This window comes from Schistocerca piceifrons, chromosome 2 (assembly GCF_021461385.2).
Source record: "Schistocerca piceifrons isolate TAMUIC-IGC-003096 chromosome 2, iqSchPice1.1, whole genome shotgun sequence".
Taxonomy (NCBI): domain Eukaryota; kingdom Metazoa; phylum Arthropoda; class Insecta; order Orthoptera; family Acrididae; genus Schistocerca; species Schistocerca piceifrons.
The window spans coordinates 720,144,544-720,163,792 of record NC_060139.1 but is presented as its reverse complement, the minus strand read 5'-3'; the positions used below and the strand labels follow the sequence as shown (position 1 = coordinate 720,163,792).

Genomic DNA, 19,249 nt, shown 5'->3' with positions numbered 1-19,249 from the left:
CCCACTTACCTTGAAATGGACAGTGAGAGGTAACAGGAGACAGGTAATGCAGTGTAACCATGGTAAGTTAAAATGTAATTATGTGTAATAATGGTAAGTTATACTTACACAATGGCCCACCCTGCCCTCTGCCCCCCAAACAAAAACACACACACACACACACACACACACACACACACACACACACAACAGCAGTCAAGATGTGAGAGTTTTGAAAGGTATACACAGTAGGTATTAAACATTTGTTATTACATGTAGTTGTTAATTAAATTATATCTCGAATTTGTAGTAAAGCTAATTTATTCTGTATTTTTATTCATACTGTTTTATGCTGTAGGTTGCGAATGATGTTATCTCTGAACTAAACTTAAAACCAGAGGAGGTTTTCCTGGGTCAAGGCACACTTAGACCAGATCTGATTGAATCTGCCTCACATTTAGTCAGCTCAAAAGCTGATACAATAAAAACACATCACAACGACAGTGAGCTTATACGACAGTTAAGGGAAGAAGGAAGAGTTGTTGAGCCACTGAGAGATTTTCATAAAGATGAGGTACTGTATCTATTTTATAAGAACAAAACCATTACTACCCCCCCCCCCCCCCCTCCCTTCTCTCTCTCTCTCTCTCTCTCTCTCTCTCTCTCTCTCTCTCTCTCTCTCTCTGTGTGTGTGTGTGTGTGTGTGTGTGTGTGTGTGTGTGTGTCATATGCAAGACAAGACATTGCATTGAAAAGTGTTCGTGTGAAGAAAATTGAGTAATTTATGGGGCACTTAAGCTTCATAATTGCTCAAGGATGTCGCCACCCTAAAAATCTTGAAAAACTTGTTCTGTTTGACTTCCAATTATTGACCTCTTTTGTTTCATCTTAATCCACACATTAATGTGTTCCTGAAGGCATCCACTTGAAGTGTCATGACTTTACACGAATTGCACAGGTAACAAATAAATCTGTATAGTTTCTTGCCAGATTTCAACATAAAATTAATTTTAATGAATGACATTCACACAAATTGTAATATTTTAGAACTAAATATAATGTAGCCATAGAGTGCCAGTGCCTGTTTTTCCCAATGTATGAGGTGTGGCTGTAAAATAACAGAACTGTTGCTGCAAAACTTTATGCTTTTCAAAAACATACATATTTAGTTACTTTCACCCTTGTCCTCTATCTGTACAATGCTCCATGAGAATTTTCCATAGATGGAAACAATGCTGGAGTCTTTTTCTGTGAGCTCCTTGATGATACATGCTGCTTTTCCTTTCACCGCTTCAGCAGACTGAAATCTTGTTCCTTTTAATGCAGATTTGACCTTGGGGAATAGATAAGTCACGTGGCGTTAGGTCAGGCAAATAAGGTGGGTGGTGTAACACTGGGATGCTGCACTTTGCTAGAAACCTCTTAACAGACAATGCGATATGAGCCAGTGCATTGTCTTGACTACCCACAATTCGGATTGTTTTTGTCTTATTTTCCCACAGAATTGAACAAGAACCTCAAGGTAGTAATGTTGGATAATAGTTCGACTTTCAGAAACCCAGGGAATAAACACAGCTCAAAAAAAAAAAAAAAAAAAAAAAAAAAAAAAAAAAAAAAAAAAAAAAAAACCACACATTGCTTTGAATCTTCATTTGTTCATTTGAGCTTTCTTCACTCTCAGTGAAGTTGGGCCCTTCCAATGAATGGGTTTGTGATTAGTTGAATCATAAGTGAAAAACCAAGATTTGTCACAATTTTTCACTCTTTCCAAGACATTAGGACCATTTTGAGTGGTATTCAAAGTGTCAGTACAAACATTTTTACAAGTTTCTTTTTTGATATATAGGTCATGAAAATTTTTGGCACAAGTTAACACATTATTTTCTCATACGAAATTAGATATGTAAAATTTGCCTTATACATTGTTTGTCAATTCTTACAGTTTTAGCAATCTTCCAAATACGCAACTGATGATCAGATCAAATCAGGCTACCTACTTTTTCGATATTTTAATCCGTTTATGATGTTGAAGGGTGTCGCAGGCATGAGCCATCTTCAATGTGTTCCTGACCATCTGGGAAACACTTGAATCACTCAAAAACTCACATACATGATAAAGTGTTTTCATAATACACTTTATAGTAAAAGATCAAGTTTTAGTTGCAGTTTTTCCAAGTTTCAGATGAAACTCCATGATAATTTGTTGCTCTGTTATTACACTTACCATTTTTCTGACAAAACAAAATAACAGCTCTGACACAAATGAAGGCCGTGGCTGCACTGATTTGTTTAGACACCAGAGGTGCTGCATTTGAACAAGAAGGCTTCACACTTCACAGCTATTCTTTGCATGTAAACATACGCTGTGACATCATCAGTTCATTTATTTTATAGCCACACCTTGAAAGCTATATTTACTTACTATTTCGATTGTACATTTAACATTTTCCTCCTTCCCCATGATAATTCACTGGATAGTGCTAAATGAAAGCTCATTCATAGTAAGGAGCCTTCCCTTGCACATGTCCTATATTAATATGTCATTGAACACATCTGAGGTGACAGCATATTCTCAGATGTACTTGGGTGTCAAACACATACCTGTTCATAAACAATTCTGTTATCAGCAGTAAATCACATAAAGCATTGTGAATTAATGGGAATATTGATTATTTCACTAGAAATCATAACAACAGTGTTTTGCTTTTACCTGTTCCACTAGTGTAATGAAAAATTTTGCAATTGATGAATTTGCATTCTGTTGGAACTTGTAGAAACTTCCAGCGAGAAAATCAGTAAGGAAACTGTAAAATTAATTTTGGAAACATATAAGATATCATTATTGTATTTTGTCACGTATGAATGCAGATTTATTTATGATAGAATCTGTGCATGGCAACATGGGAGTACTTGTGTGCCACCACCAGGATTTTTATTCTCACAGCTCGCATTAGTAAGACCAAGAATATTCCCTAATACCCTAAAAACTTTTATTTGCAGCTATCACAGATGCCTTATCATTGCACCCATTACACAAAATGCCGATATAAGTTGTACAAAAGTAACTACAGGTACTGAAACAAAGACTGATGTTCTGTTCATATGGTTTTGAGGAAACCAAGTTTCATCCAAAAGGGGAGGCCATGACATTTGAATCACAGATTGGCTTCAGCCATTGTACTCTTTTGGTAGTCCATTGGTACGACATAAGTTGCAGGTAATGACTCATACTACTGACGTAATTTTGAGAAAATCACAAGAGAAGTTTTACGCATCTTTGATGTACCAGTACATTATGACCCTGAGTTTGAGATGGCAGTTGTCATGTGGATTGCTGAGTAGTCTTGCTCATGGGTGTTCTTTTCCCCTCCTCAACAATAGTTGTGTTGTTTCATATACCGGTATGTTACATTTGAAAGGTAATATGATGAAAAGACACATGTATTTGCATGAACTTTTATTGATTTTGCAATGTCATTTGGTTGTTTGCTAATTTTTATAATCACAACTAGTATATGTATAATTATCAACAAATAAATGACCAAACACATGAAGTTTTTCTAGAAATGTAAGCCTGTTGTGATTTCCGAAATCTCTTATACCTTAAGTTGGGAAAGGTACAGAGAACTTCTTTTGCACCTGGATGCTTTGATCTGCAGACACAAGTTTTAAGGGCAAGGGACAGTCTTGGAAAACCCAATTCAAGACTATAAATAAAGTTGTAAATAACTTGATTCAATCATATAATAATATACAGTATGCCAGAATATGAGAGTAATTTACAACATTACAAGTTTCACAATTATATTTTTCATACAGACACAGAAAACAAAAATTGAAATGACAGCTAGTACATCAGATGAATGCAGTTTGCTGTCATGCAGAAGGAATCTTCAGATTTCTAAGGAAAAACAAAACCCATTGACATTTGGAAAAATTTCTCTTTCTTCCAAAAATTTAGATGCAAACCACACATAATGCAAAATTTTCATAAATATCGCTGCCAAAAATCAGTGATGTATGATCAAAAATACTTCAGTAGCAGCTTCATGAAAGCAATTTCTCATTCGTTGTTAGCCAAATATGTTCAAGTTTGAAGGTGCTTGATAAAGTTTTTAATGTGTCTATAGAAATAAAAGTCTCATAATATATAAATTAATTAACAGTCAAATAGCATTGGAAATTCAAAGAAAGTTCATGTAAATACACATATCTTTTCATCACATTACCTTTCAGATGTAATATATATGAAATAATATGACTAATGGGGAGGGGTTGGGGTGCAGGAAGCCCATGATCCAGTGGTCCACCGATTATGGACTGCCGCCAGTTCGTGTTCAGGTTTGCAACGTACAGATACATCACTGACACGTAAAACTTCTCTTTCAATTATCTCAGAATCACCTATGTAGTCTGCCTTATTACTTCCACATTGTGTTGTGGTAATGGACTATTAAGAATGTACAAAGTTGGAAGTAAATGCATGATCCAAATGTGGCCTCACCTTGTAAGGATACTACAGGCCTGTTCTCCTCAGCACCCAATAAGTGCATTGTATGCAAAACCTTCAGTCTTGCTGCTGCAATATCTCTGCATTTGCTTAAAAAATTTTGTCCATCATTACACCTTCAGAATTGAAAATTAAGTGAGTTAAGCAGATGAACAACAAAGATCACTCAGCCAGAATAATTAATTTTTTCCCAGAGATCATTTGGTATTCTTCTAGCCACTGGATTTCTTTCCTCTGCCATAATAATGAAATATTGCAATTCTGCGCACTAACGTTCGGTTAAAATTTTCAAATGGTGTATATTTCTGCTCTCTTTTAAATACCTTTCTTGGAAGTCAAAATACGTGGTTACATCTGGAGATTCTGCCGATGTTATGGGGCTGTTAATACAGCATACAGTCGATTCCAAAATACTGCCAGTATTGCTATCAGTTTATGTATTTGCACAAAAGATATATTATACCTGGTTTCTTCATTGTCGTCCACAGCAGTAAAAGAAAAAAAAGCTTCAATATGTTTCATATCCTCGCCCCACGAACCATGGACCTTGCTGTTGGTGGGGAGGCTTGTGTGCCTCAGCGATACAGATAGCTGTACCGTAGGTGCAACCACAACGGAGGGGTATCTGTTGAGAGGCCAGACAAACGTGTGGTTCCTGAAGAGGGGCAGCAGCCTTTTCAGTAGTTGCAAGGGCAATAGTCTAGATGATTGACTGATCTGGCCTTGTAACATTAACCAAAACGGCCTTGCTGTGCTGGTACTGCGAATGGCTGAAAGCAAGGAGAAACTACGGCCGTAATTTTTCCCGAGGGCATGCAGATTTACTGTATGATTAAATGATGATGGCGTCCTCTTGTGTAAAATATTCCGGAGGTAAAATGGTCCCCCATTCGGATCTCCGGGTGGGGACTACTCAAGAGGATGTCGTTATCAGGAGAAAGAAAACTGGCGTTCTACGGATCGGAGCGTGGAATGTCAGATCCCTTAATCGGGCAGGTAGGTTAGAAAATTTAAAAAGGGAAATGGATAGGTTGAAGTTAGATATAGTGGGAATTTGTGAAGTTCAGTGGCAGGAGGAACAAGACTTCTGGTCAGGTGGCTACAGGGTTATAAACACAAAATCAAATAGGGGTAATGCAGGAGTAGGTTTAATAATGAATAGGAAAATAGGAATGCGGGTAAGCTACTACAAACAGCATAGTGAACGCATTATTGTGGCCAAGATAGATACGAAGCCCACACCTACTACAGTAGTACAAGTTTATATGCCAACTAGCTCTGCAGATGATGAAGAAATTGAAGAAATGTATGATGAAATAAAAGAAATTATTCAGATTGTGAAGGGAGACGAAAATTTAATAGTCATGGGTGACTGGAATTCGAGTGTAGGAAAAGGGAGAGGAGGAAACATAGTAGGTGAATATGGATTGGGGCTAAGAAATGAAAGAGGAAGCCGCCTGGTAGAATTTTGCACAGAGCACAACATAATCATAACTAACACTTGGTTTAAGAATCATGAAAGAAGGTTGTATACATGGAAGAACCATGAAGATACTAAAAGGTATCAGATAGATTATATAATGGTAAGACAGAGATTTAGGAACCAGGTTTTAAATTGTAAGACATTTCCAGGGGCAGAGCTGGACTCTGACCACAATCTATTGGTTATGACCTGTAGATTAAAACTGAAGAAACTGCAAAAAGGTGGGAATTTAAGGAGATGGGACCTGGATAAACTAAAAGAACCAGAGGTTGTACAGACATTCAGGGAGAGCATAAGGGAGCAATTGACAGGAATGGGGGAAATAAATACAGTAGAAGAAGAATGGGTAGCTTTGAGGGATGAAGTAGTGAAGGCAGCAGACGATCAAGTAGGTAAAAAGACGAGGGCTAGTAGAAATCCTTGGGTAACAGAAGAAATATTGAATTTAATTGATGAAAGGAGAAAATATAAAAATGCAGTAAGTGAAGCAGGCAAAAAGGAATACAAACGTCTCAAAAATGAGATCGACAGGAAGTGCAAAATGGCTAAGCAGGGATGGCTAGAGGACAAATGTAAGGATGTAGAGGCCTATCTCACTACGGGTAAGATAGATACCGCCTACAGGAAAATTAAAGAGACCTTTGGAGAGAAGAGAACCACTTGTATGAATATCAAGAGCTCAGATGGAAACCCAGTTCTAAGCAAAGAGGGGAAAGCAGAAAGGTGGAAGGAGTATATAGAGGGTCTATACAAGGGCGATGTACTTGAGCACAATATTATGGAAATGGAAGAGGATGTAGATGAAGATGAAATGGGAGATACGATACTGCGTGAAGAGTTTGACAGAGCACTGAAAGACCTGAGTCGAAACAAGGCCCCAGGAGTAGACAACATTCCATTGGAACTACTGACGGCCTTGGGAGAGCCAGTCCTGACAAAACTCTACCATCTGGTGAGCAAGATGTTGCATGGGGGCTTATTAATATATATTGATTGAAAATATTTTTTAGTTAAGCTGTATGTCCGATTACGCAGTGTCTCGTAATCGGTTGGCCCTGACTAGTATTATTACGCAATCTGACTGCAAAGAACAATGTAAGAAAATTTTCGTAAACACAGTTAGTTAATTAAGTCCCCAGCAACTAAAAAACCTACAAAATCCAAGCACAAATGTAACTGTTCTGTATGTGGGAGTGTGACTCAACGTATGCATCTGGCACGGTTCTTTTCCAACAAGACAAGAATTTTTAAATACCAACTATACAGACGTGACAAAAGAAAATTAGAAAACTATAATTACGCAAGAAAACCAGAATTCCACTCTAATCCAAGAACACAAGCCAGATGCTTTGTTGACTGAACCTGTAGTGACACATTATTTCAGATAGACAATTAATAAAAAAAAAACATTATAAATTTTACCTTCATATATATTGACGAAATGCACTCATTACAATAACATCTGCTATCTCTCCCATCAAATAACTGCATAAAACAAGGAGCAACACTCTTTACTACCACATCTCACTCCGACTTCACGACAATCACGAGCTCTTAACACACACTGTGCTCTCTACTAGCACTGACTGCCACGAACTCTCAACAACCACCGACTGCCATGAGATCTTAACACGCACTGTGGAGGCGGCTTAATAGTACTCTTTGGCGCACTCTCTGGCGCAGTGGCACAGTGTAGCCACCTTTCATATGCCCCTCCTCCACAGGCCAGAATTTGATGGTATTTTTGCCAGCATTGGTGGTGAAAACACCACCAAATTCGTCCAGAAAAATACAGACAAAAGTAAAAGATAATATTATTACCTAAACATCACATAATTAGTTAAAATTTTGGCTTTGCACTGACCTTTTACTAACCTAATATATGAAATACAGTAAGCAATACAACTTCTTTTCATACACGTGGCTTTACATAATAGTTTACACAATATACAAAAAATCAGTTTATACAAATGTTCACATAAAATGCTTTCAATGATTAGTTTATACAAAAAAAAGATACTAACAGGTGACATCTTTTCAGTAGGAGCAGTCCATCAGTTGCACCCAGTAAAGTTTAGCAGGTACACCCAGCAACAAGTCACATTAGTTCAGTAGAAGCAATCCATCAGAGGTACCCAGCAATGTTAAGCAGGTGCAGACACCAACAAGTGACACCATTTCAGTAGAAACAGTCCATCACTTGCGCCCAGCAATGTTGAGCAGGTGCAGACAGCAACAAGTGACATTATTTCAGTAGAAACAGTTCATCAGTTGCACCCAGCACTGTTGAGCAGGTGCAGACAGCAACAAGTGACATTATTTCAGTAGAAACAGTTCATCAGTTGCACCCATCAATGTTGAGCAGGTGCAGACAGCAACAAGTGACTTCATTTCAGTAGAAACAGTTCATCAGTTGCACCCATCAATGTTGAGCAGGTGCAGACAGCAACAAGTGACTTCATTTCAGTAAAAACAGTTCATCAGTTGCACCCAGCAATGTTGAGTAGGTGCAAACACCAACAAGTGACACCATTTCAGTAAAAACAGTCCATCTGTGGCACCCAGCAATGTTGAGTAGGTGCAGACAGCAAAAAGTAACATGATTTCAGTAGAAACAGTTCATTAGATGCACCCAGCAATGTTAAGCAGGTGCAGACACCAACAAGTGACTTCATTTCAGTAGAAACAGTTCATCAGTTGCACCCAGCACTGTTGAGCAGGTGCAGACAGCAACAAGTAACATTATTTCAGTAGAAGCAGTCCATCAGTTGCACCCAGCAATGTTGAGCAGGTGCAGACACCAACAAGTGACGTCATTTCAGTAGAAACAGTTCATTAGTTGCACCCCGCAATGTTGAGCAGGTGCAGACACCAACAAGTGACATCATTTCAGTAGAAGCAGTTCCATCTGTGGCACCCAGTAAAGTTCAAGCGGTACACACAGCAACAAGTCACATTAGTTCAGTAGAAGCAGTCCATCAGAGGCACCCAGCAATGTTGAGTAGGTGCAGACAGCAACAAGTGACTTCATTTCAGTAAAAACAGTTCATCAGTTGTACCCAGCAATGTTGAGAGCAGGTGCAGACACCAACAAGTGACACCATTTCAGTAGAAGCAGTCCATTAGTGGCATCAGCAATGTTGATCAGGTGCACACAGCAACAGGGGACATCTTTTCAGTAGAAGCAGTCCATCAGTGGCACCCAGCAATATTGGGTAGGTGCAGACAGCAAAAAGTCACATCTCTCTGCAGAAGCAGTTCGATCAAACTCACTAGCACTGATCACACTGTCCATCAGAGTTTATGAGCACAAATTAAACATGTCCTAATGTCACACATCATGTTGAAAAGTGCAGGTAACAGTTCAGAATATTTATCTTCACTAATCAGACAGTTCAGGCATGAACAATAGTTGGAATACACATACAAATGCTTTTACAGTAACATACAAATCATAACAAACACACAAATGATGTCAGATAATTGTCCTATTAACTATTACAATACACAAATACCAATAAACCTATAATATTTATGGGTGTCAGTGCAAGCCACTACAAACAAATAAAATAATATTTAGGAGATAGGTGGTTAGGATTAGTAAAGGAAAACACACAGAACACACTCACTCATCTCTCATCCACATTAAGTACTACTGTGTAATTGAATAGTGTTAACTGTGTAAATGCAATTCTGTCAAAATTTAATGTTTTCGATACTATTCCAGAATCTTCTATCGTTACTCTCGTATTCTGTGAATTTTCTGATTGAGAAAAATTTTGAACTGGTTCCGGACTGTCTTCCCGACTTATTAAATTGTTTTCCACTTCATTATCCATCATGCTGTTTTCCTCTGTTGGCGAGTTCGCCATGTCAACAATTTCGTCATTCTCACTATCCATCATTTTTGCCTTTTTCATAGATCGCGTAATCATTTGCAAAACATACAAAGAATTCGTCACTGTACGAAAATTACACACGGTGACTCTTTATCTCAACAATACCATTCAAATGCAATGACTCCCTCAAACACGATCAATCGAACAATTGAAATAATTGCACAAAATTGTCAAACGCGTATACAAGGCAATAAAAAATTAAATTTTGAAAAATACCATTAGAAGAATGACAATTACCAAATCTACACATGCAAAATAGACTACAATTACTAACTACAAATTACTACAACAATACTACAGTCTACAATTTTCACAATCAGAAGAATCCAAGGGACGATCCGAAGCAGCGGTCGCCACGTGCATGGGGGCTTATTTAAATATTATTGATTGAAAATATTTTTTAGTTAAGCTGTATGTCCGATTACGCAGTGTCTCGTAATCGGTTGGCCCTGACTAGTATTATTACGCAATCTGACTGCAAAGAACAATGTAAGAAAATTTTCGTAAACACAGTTAGTTAATTAAGTCCCCAGCAACTAAAAAACCTACAAAATCCAAGCACAAATGTAACTGTTCTGTATGTGGGAGTGTGACTCAACGTATGCATCTGGCACGGTTCTTTTCCAACAAGACAAGAATTTTTAAATACCAACTATACAGACGTGACAAAAGAAAATTAGAAAACTATAATTACGCAAGAAAACCAGAATTCCACTCTAATCCAAGAACACAAGCCAGATGCTTTGTTGACTGATCCTGTAGTGACACATTATTTCAGATAGACAATTAATAAAAAAAAAAAATTATAAATTTTACCTTCATATATATTGACGAAATGCACTCATTACAATAACATCTGCTATCTCTCCCATCAAATAACTGCATAAAACAAGGAGCAACACTCTTTACTACCACATCTCACTCCGACTTCACGACAATCACGAGCTCTTAACACACACTGTGCTCTCTACTAGCACTGACTGCCACGAACTCTCAACAACCACCGACTGCCATGAGATCTTAACACGCACTATGGAGGCGGCTTAATAGTACTCTTTGGCGCACTCTCTGGCGCAGTGGCACAGTGTAGCCACCTTTCAATGTATGAAACAGGCGAAATACCCTCAGACTTCAAGAAGAATATAATAATTCCAATCCCAAAGAAAGCAGGTGTTGACAGATGTGAAAATTACGGAACAATCAGTTTCATAAACCACAGCTGCAAAATACTAACACGAATTCTTTACAGACGAATGGAAAAACTAGTAGAAGCCGACCTCAGGGAAGATCAGTTTGGATTCCATAGAAATACTGGAACACGTGAGGCAATACTGACCTTACGACTTATCTTAGAAGAAAGATTAACGAAAGGCAAACCTACGTTTCTAGCATTTGTAGACTTAGAGAAAGCTTTTGACAATGTTGACTGGAATACTCTCTTTCAAACTCTAAAGGTGGCAAGGGTAAAATACAGGGAGCGAAAGGCTATTTATAATTTGTACAGAAACAAGATGGCAGTTATAAGAGTCGAGGGACATGAAAGGGAAGCAGTTGTTGGGAAGGGAGTAAGACAGGGTTGTAGCCTCTCCCCGATGTTATTCAATCTGTATATTGAGCAAGCAGTAAAGGAAACAAAAGAAAAATTCGGAGTAGGTATTAAAATCCATGGAGAAGAAATAAAAACTTTGAGGTTTGCCGATGACATTGTAATTCTGTCAGAGACAGCAAAGGACTTGGAAGAGCAGTTGAATGGAATGGATAGCGTCTTGAAAGGAGGATATAAGATGAACATCAACAAAAGCAAAACAAGGATAATGGGATGTAGTCGAATTAAGTTGGGTGATGCTGAGGGAATTAGATTAGGAAATGAGACACTTAAAGTAGTAAAGGAGTTTTGCTTGGGGAGCAAAATAACTGATGATGGTTGAAGTAGAGAGGGTATAAAATGTAGACTGACAATGGCAAGGAAAGCGTTTCTGAAGACGAGAAATTTGTTAACATAGAGTATAGATTTAAATGTCAGGAAGTTGTTTCTGAAAGTATTTGTATGGAGGGTAGCCATGTATGGAAGTGGAATGTGGACAATAAATAGTTTAGACAAGAAGAGAATAGAAGCTTTTGAAATGTGGTGCTACAGAAGAATGCTGAAGGTTAGATGGGTAGATCACATAACTAATGAGGAGGTATTGAATAGAATTGGGGTGAAGAGGAGCTTGTGGCACAGCTTGACTAGAAGAAGGGATCGGTTGGTAGGATATGTTCCGAGACATCGAGGGATCACCAATTTAGTATTGGAGGGCAGTGGAGGGTAAAAATTGTAGAGGGAGACCAAGAGATGAATACACTAAGCAGATTCAGAAGGATGTAGGCTGCAGTAGGTACTGGGAGATGAAGAAGCTTGCACAGGATAGAGTAGCATGGAGAGCTGCATCAAACCAGTCTCAGGACTGAAGACCACAACAACAACAACATGTTTCATATGACATTTTAGTTCAATTTCAAGTGTCTTTTTCACCCTTTATGCTCGCTACTAAAAACAGGTAAGTGCACCTTTTCATGGAATAGTGAAACCTCATGTGAACACATGATACCACACGGGAGTGCTGAACATACAGTAGTATCAATCCCTTCACTGCTACAGTGTATGTGGCACAAAGCTGTCAAATGGACAAATCACAGTGCTTTGCATATGAAGACATCACGCAGCGAGCATGACCTTGAGCCGCCTATTTAGATTTTTGCCTCAACAGTTGATTTCAAATGGCTCAGAGCACTATGGGACTTAACATCTAAGGTCATCAGTCCCCTAGAACTCAGAACTACTTAAACCTAACCAACCTAAGGACATCACACACATCCATGCCTGAGGCAGGATTCAAACCTGTGACTGTAGCAGTCGCGCGGTTCCAGACTGGCCAGAACCGCTTGGCCACACGCCTCAACAGTTGTCTTTATCAGATGTCAAGTGCAAATTACATTGCTTGCTGTTTGGAACGCAACCAGACTGTACAGTACACACTGTGCATCACTCTATCAATTGTGTCTTGGTGCCATAAGATGATAAAACAGTTAACAGAAATTCAAACCCAATAGAAGGGGAATGAAAAGAAAGGGGGCAGGGGGGGGGGGGGGGGGGGCAACGAAATGCCGAAAGACAAAACCTTTCACTAATAATCTCTTGACATGCATTTATTTATAGACATTACATAAAGCTTTCGGCCACAGCCTTCATCAGTGAACACACAAACGCACACGCACACACACACACACACACACACACACACACACACACACACACACACACAAAAGCACGCCTCATGTGCACACAACTGCAAACTCCAATATCTCAGGTCAGAATGCAGCTATTACGTTTAATGCTAGAAGCAGTCTGGAGGTGCCGGTGAGGGGGAGGGATAGTATTTTCCAGTTGGGGGAGAGATGAATGCTCGCTGGTGGATTGTGCAGGGACTAAAATGCCAACAGGTGCAGCATCAAGAAGTTGTTGGGCAGGCAGGTGGGGGAAAACTGGAGGAAAACAGGAGAGGAGCAAGGAAAGGTGGACGGATGCATTGGCGGAGGGCTGCAAATAAACGTGTTGGGAAATAAGACTGGGGAGGAGATAGTAGGGGAGAGGGGATGGAAGCTGTAGGATGGAGGGTAGGGGCAGCATATTACTATAGGTTGAGGTCGGGATAATTATGGGAGTGGAGATTGTGTTGTAAGTATACCTCCCACCTGTGCAGTTCAAGAAAGCTGGTGGTGGAGGGAAGGATCCAGATGGCTTGGATAGTGAAGCAGCCATTGAAATCAATGTATTGTGTTCAGCTGCATGTCGTGGTCTACTTTGGTCCTGGCCACAGTTTGGTGGTGGCTGTTCATCCTGGTGGGCAGGTGGTTGTTAGTCATACTGACATAAAAAGCTGTGCGATGATAGCAGCATAGCTGTTAAAAGACAGACTCTTTCAGAGGTGGCCCAGCCCTGATGGGGCAGAACTGGAATAGGACCTGGCAAAGGGTGTGGTTCATTTGTTCCAGTCGGGGGTGATGAAGGCGACACCACTTTGTTGCTGGTACTTGGGGGTGAGGGGAAATGGTATGGGAGATCTGTTTGTGGTCTAGGTCTTGGGGACAGTGCCTCCCACCAAAACTTAAAGCTATGGTAACATACTGCCCCCAATCCCTCCATCCAACAGTTTCCAGCCCCTCTGTTGTATCATCTCCTCCCCATTCTCATCTCCCAGCAGGTTTATTTGCAGCCTTCTGCCAACGCAACCGCCCATCTTTCCCTGCTCCTCTCTGTTTTTGCTCCTTTTTTCCCTACCTCCCTGCCCCACAATCTCCTGATGGTGTGCTTGTTGGCATTCTATTCCCTGCACAATCTTCCAGACAGTGTTTGTCTTCCTCCCCACCTGTACATAACTATCACTTCCCCTTCCCCTTCCCCTTCCCCTTCCCCTTCCCCGCCCACTCCAGACTGCTGCTTGCATCCCACATGATAGTTGCATTCTGGCCCGAGCTGTGGGAGGTGGTGGTCGTGTGTGCATGAGGTGTGCTTGCTTGTTTGTGTGAATGGTGTGTGTCTCTTTTTTGCTGATGAAGGCTATGGCTGAAAGTTTTATGGAAGTGTCTTTTAATTGTGCCTGTCTGCAACTTGATGTGTTCTCTTCACGACAAGTAGCACTCTGTCTTTTCCTACATTGTTAAAAGTTAATTCTGTCACTGTTTATTGAATTACTCATAGCTCTCATCTTATTTATGTCTTTTAATTCAGTATTTAAGAAATTTGTCATGTGTTTCACATTGCCGATATCTTCGTACATTGTTTTATGCTCACACGTGGGACAGTGTTAAGCAACAGCTGATTTAGTTAATTACTTGAATCGGGTGTGATGCTTGCATTATTACCATCTTCGTACAGTAATCCTTAGAACCTTTCCAACATTTAACCTCCACATTTGCAAGTTATGTGATGTACGCCCTCTTTTTCGGAGCCCTGGATTTTGTTTCACATGACGTAGTAGACATTTTAATTTCATTCGAGTGATTGATCCTGTTTAATATTCCCTGTTTAATCTTTATTTCCTTTTTTCTTTTTTTTCACCCCATGGCTATTCTGTTGGATCCGAATTTCTGTTAACTGTTTTATTGTGTACTTGTTCAATTTGTTTGGAATCCAAACAGTGAGTTACAAAATTGCTCTCAACATTCACTGAAAGCAACTAGAGTAGTTGACAAAATGTACTGCAAAAAGAAAATGACAATTGGACATCAAACATTTTAAATCTATTACTTTGACTTTTACAAGAGTTGCCAGAAATTAATTTCAGTTAACAGTTCTGTTAAACACTATACTTGATCATAGAATCCTCTAAAAGAGCTTCAATCATTGGTCAGGGTATGTCAATTAATAAGGAGATTGTAGGCAAATCAAATAATATTTATCATTATATCTAAGCCGTATATGTTTATGTTCTTGGCTTAGTGTTGGAACAGCCATTGCCAGTGGTACTTATTGTCAAGAGTGAATGTATTGTTAAAGATCATTTGATCACATTACTTTTCTTTACATCATGTGGTAACCTCAGTTACCATTGAACATCTGATCTTTGAATAGTGGTATGAAAAAGCCTTCAATTTTTTTTATATATAATTTGAGTATTACGTCTGTCATATTATTAGTATAGCCTTTGTGCAAAATAAATTTGTATGCTGCATGTGCGAACAGACAGAGTGAGGCGATCAGAACATTGGAATTGTACAGGAGAGTAGAATTCAAAACCCTTTACACCCATGCCTACAAAAAAAAAAAATTAACCAACCCCCCCCCCCCCCCCCCCCCCCCACCCCAGCATGACACAATCAGTGCTCTATAGTAGATTTCTTATTATATAATTTTCCTATATGACCTAGTGTTCTGTTTTTGATGACCTTGATTTCAATAGGATATTAAATTATTTTCTTTTTATGAATATAGCATGAAAGATGGAAACTATCACTTTCTCGACATTTCTAGAACAACACTAAGTAGAACTATAAAAGATGATATAGGTTACGTGCTGTTGCAGCTGGTTAATTATAATTACCATTGTTATGAACAAGTACAATCTGCCAAGGAATCACCTTTTTAAGGCCAGAACAAAGTAATATTTTCATGTAATCTTGTGACATTTTAAATTTTTTTCTAGCTCACAAAAATGTATTTGAATGTTATTAGTTGTGTAATGTTTAACAGGTGCGCATTCTTGGAAAAGAACTGGGTCTTCCTGTTGATTTGGTAATGAGACATCCCTTTCCTGGTCCTGGGCTTGCTATTCGCATACTTTGTGCTGAAGAGGCATACATGAAACGAGACTTCTCGGAAACCCAGGTTCTCGTAAAAATAATAGCTGAATATGATCAAATGTTACAAAAGGTGAGCTATCTTAAACATGTAATACACTATTTAGTTTTATAGAATTTTCTTTTTCTGCTTACCTTTCTTCATACAAGCACTTCCGGTTAGATCTTAGTTTACCATTCCTGATCCATCAGTTATTAAATTTTTGATTATTTGAATTACTTGTTTGTTTATATTGATACATTAAGTGGGTCTGCATCACTAGTCTGAACTTGCTTACTGGAAAATGTAACATGGACTGTGGAAAATATGTACAAAGGATTCAGATCTACAGGAATATAGGTACTACTTGCATTTATAAAACCAGTTCATTTATGGTTGCATCTCATACCTCAGATATTCAAAAGCACTGTACCAAAATATTATTGTGGCAAGCTACAGACATGTGGTAGTTTTCCAAAATTTTGTGAAATAATATTCCCTGTTTTGAATAGGCATGTGAGCTAAGAAATAAAGAAAAGTATTTACTTAGATCTGTAATGCTTGTCATGTTTATTGATTTGGTGTGCACCTAATGAAATCTTCTGATGCCTCTTACAACTTACGAGGTTAGTGTTAAAATTAACTGACACTAACTACTCTGCAAGATTATCTGGTCTTACACTGAAGTGACAAAGTCATGGCATAGTGATAAGCCCATATATAAATGGCGGTAATACAGATTATGCAAGATATAAAAGCGCAGTGCACTGGCGGAGCTGCCATTGGTACTTTGGTGATTCATGTGAAAAGGTTTCCAACATCATTATGACTGCACAACAGGAAATAAGACTGTGAACTCAGAATGGTAGTTGGAGCTAGACACGTGGGATATTCCAGTTTCGAAATCATTAAAGAATTCAGTATTCTGAGATCCACAGTGTCAAGAATATGCCAAGAATACCAAATTTCAGACATTACCTCTCTTCACAGACAGTGCAGTGACTGACACATCACTTGACAACCAAGAGCAGCGGTGTTTGGTAGAGTTGTCAGTGCTAACAGACAAGCAACACTGCATGAAATAAACACAGAAATCAGTATGAGATGTATGATGAATGTATCCATTAGGACAGCGCAGCAAAATTTGGTGTTAATGGGCTGTGGCAGCAGGTGGCAAACACAAGTGCCTTTGCTAACAGCATAACATCACCTGCAGCACCTCTCCTGGGCAGATGACTATATCGGTTGTACCCTGGATGACTGGAAAACCATAGCCTGGTCAGATGAGACCGATTTCAGATGGTAAGAGCTGGACAATTACGAGTGAATGGTTTGACCATCCAGATTGCCCAACATGAATGCCATTGAACATGAACATGTATGGGATATAATCAAAGGGTCACTTTGTGCACAAAATCCTGCACCGGCAACACTTCTGGAGTTATGGACAGCTATAGAGGCAGTGTGGCTCAATATTTCTGCAAGGGACTGCCAACAGCTTCTGGAGCCCATGCCACACCAAGTTGCTGCCTACGACTTGCAAAAGATATCCTGGCCTTACACTGAGGTGATAAAGTTGTGTGATAGTGATATGCACATACACAGATGGCAGTAATATTTTGTACACAAGGTATATTAGGAGATATGCCGTGACTTTAGTCACCTTATTGTAACTCCACAACAGAATCTAGTTATGTATGTAGCATGATTTTCTTAAAAGATTACAATTGCCTCGGGAGTTAGTATTCGAAAGAAGAGGCCTTGAACAATTCCTCTGTATGCAGACATCTGACGGAATGGGACCCACTCGTGGCTGTTACAGAGACGGGCATTTTTATTTTGATGTCAGTAACATAAACAGTCTATTAATAGGGAAGGAATGTACTTTTTACAAATAAATTCCGAAAGTCTGCAGAGCATTCTTTACACACATTTCTCTAGAGTACTGGTTCTCAAACATTTTTCTTCTGCCCTGCCACCCCCTCCACAAGGGAAAATAGTGTCAGCCCCACCCCAGACCATTTTATTAAGAAAAATAGTAATTTTTTTGTATTTTATTTGGCTTATCTGTTTCTCTAAATTCAATTTAGAAAGCTTTTATGCAACAGAAACCAAAACTACGTGCATGACTATAATGAAAATAAAGAACAAAGGCAGGCTTTTCTCACTTTTGGAAGTATTGGATTCCCTGTGTCCTCCAACAGGACACTGAATCAGGGAACATGTTTAACATGCCATTTTACATATTGTTTTGCCACTACTCTAATTTCTTTATGAATGCCTTTACTTTTTCATACCAAGATAGTACAGTTGCCTGATTACCTTGAAGTGAAGTGTTAAGAATATTTATTTTCTCAAAAATGTTAGTGAGGTAAGCCATTTTCAGTAGAAAATCACCCTTGCTTGAAACACTCTGGCAGTGTGTGACTCTCCTCCTTTAAGAAATACAATACGTCAGTCCTCGGTTCAAACATTCTTTTTAGTTCTTTATCAATTGAAAGCCGTTGATTATTACTAATAACAGGAGTTTAGTTTGTTTAGCACCCAACTTCTCACATAATACTTTAAAATGCCTTAAATTTATAGATTTTGCCATTGTGATATTAAATGTTAGCAGCACTTCATGAATGGGTGGGATAAGTTCTTAAGCGGCCAGAATCTGCTGATGTGTCATACAGTGTGTCCGTATTGAGCTACAGCTTTAAGTTTCATGTGTGATTCACCATGAAATCCAGTCATTGAATGTGCTCCATCTGTGCATACTTCAGTGCAGTTTATTGACAAAAAATGCTTTGTCTTTGTGTTAATTCAGGTTGTTTGGTTTCAAGATGTCTCTCTAACTTGTTAGACTTTAGGCTATCAGTAGCTGAAATGGCTGAACAAATTACACACTGCAGATGTTCTTTACCATTGATTGCAGTTTTTGTGAAGCCTAGCAATAAATACACTCCTGGAAATTGAAATAAGAACACTGTGAATTCATTGTCCCAGGAAGGGGAAACTTTATTGACACATTCCTGGGGTCAGATACATCACATGATCACACTGACAGAACCACA

At 38.9% G+C, this 19,249-nt stretch overlaps 1 protein-coding gene across 6 annotated transcripts in view; it reads left to right on the top strand.

Moving 5' to 3' along the window:
* LOC124774943 (GMP synthase [glutamine-hydrolyzing]) overlaps nt 1-19,249 on the top strand; it is a 181,746-nt gene that overhangs the window by 118,339 nt on the left and 44,158 nt on the right. For all 6 annotated transcript variants that reach the window (XM_047249644.1, XM_047249642.1, XM_047249645.1 and 3 more), the window contains 2 exons: nt 338-553; nt 16,104-16,283. In XM_047249644.1, the coding sequence (XP_047105600.1) occupies nt 338-553; nt 16,104-16,283 (396 nt within the window). The remainder of the gene's footprint in view (nt 1-337; nt 554-16,103; nt 16,284-19,249) is intronic.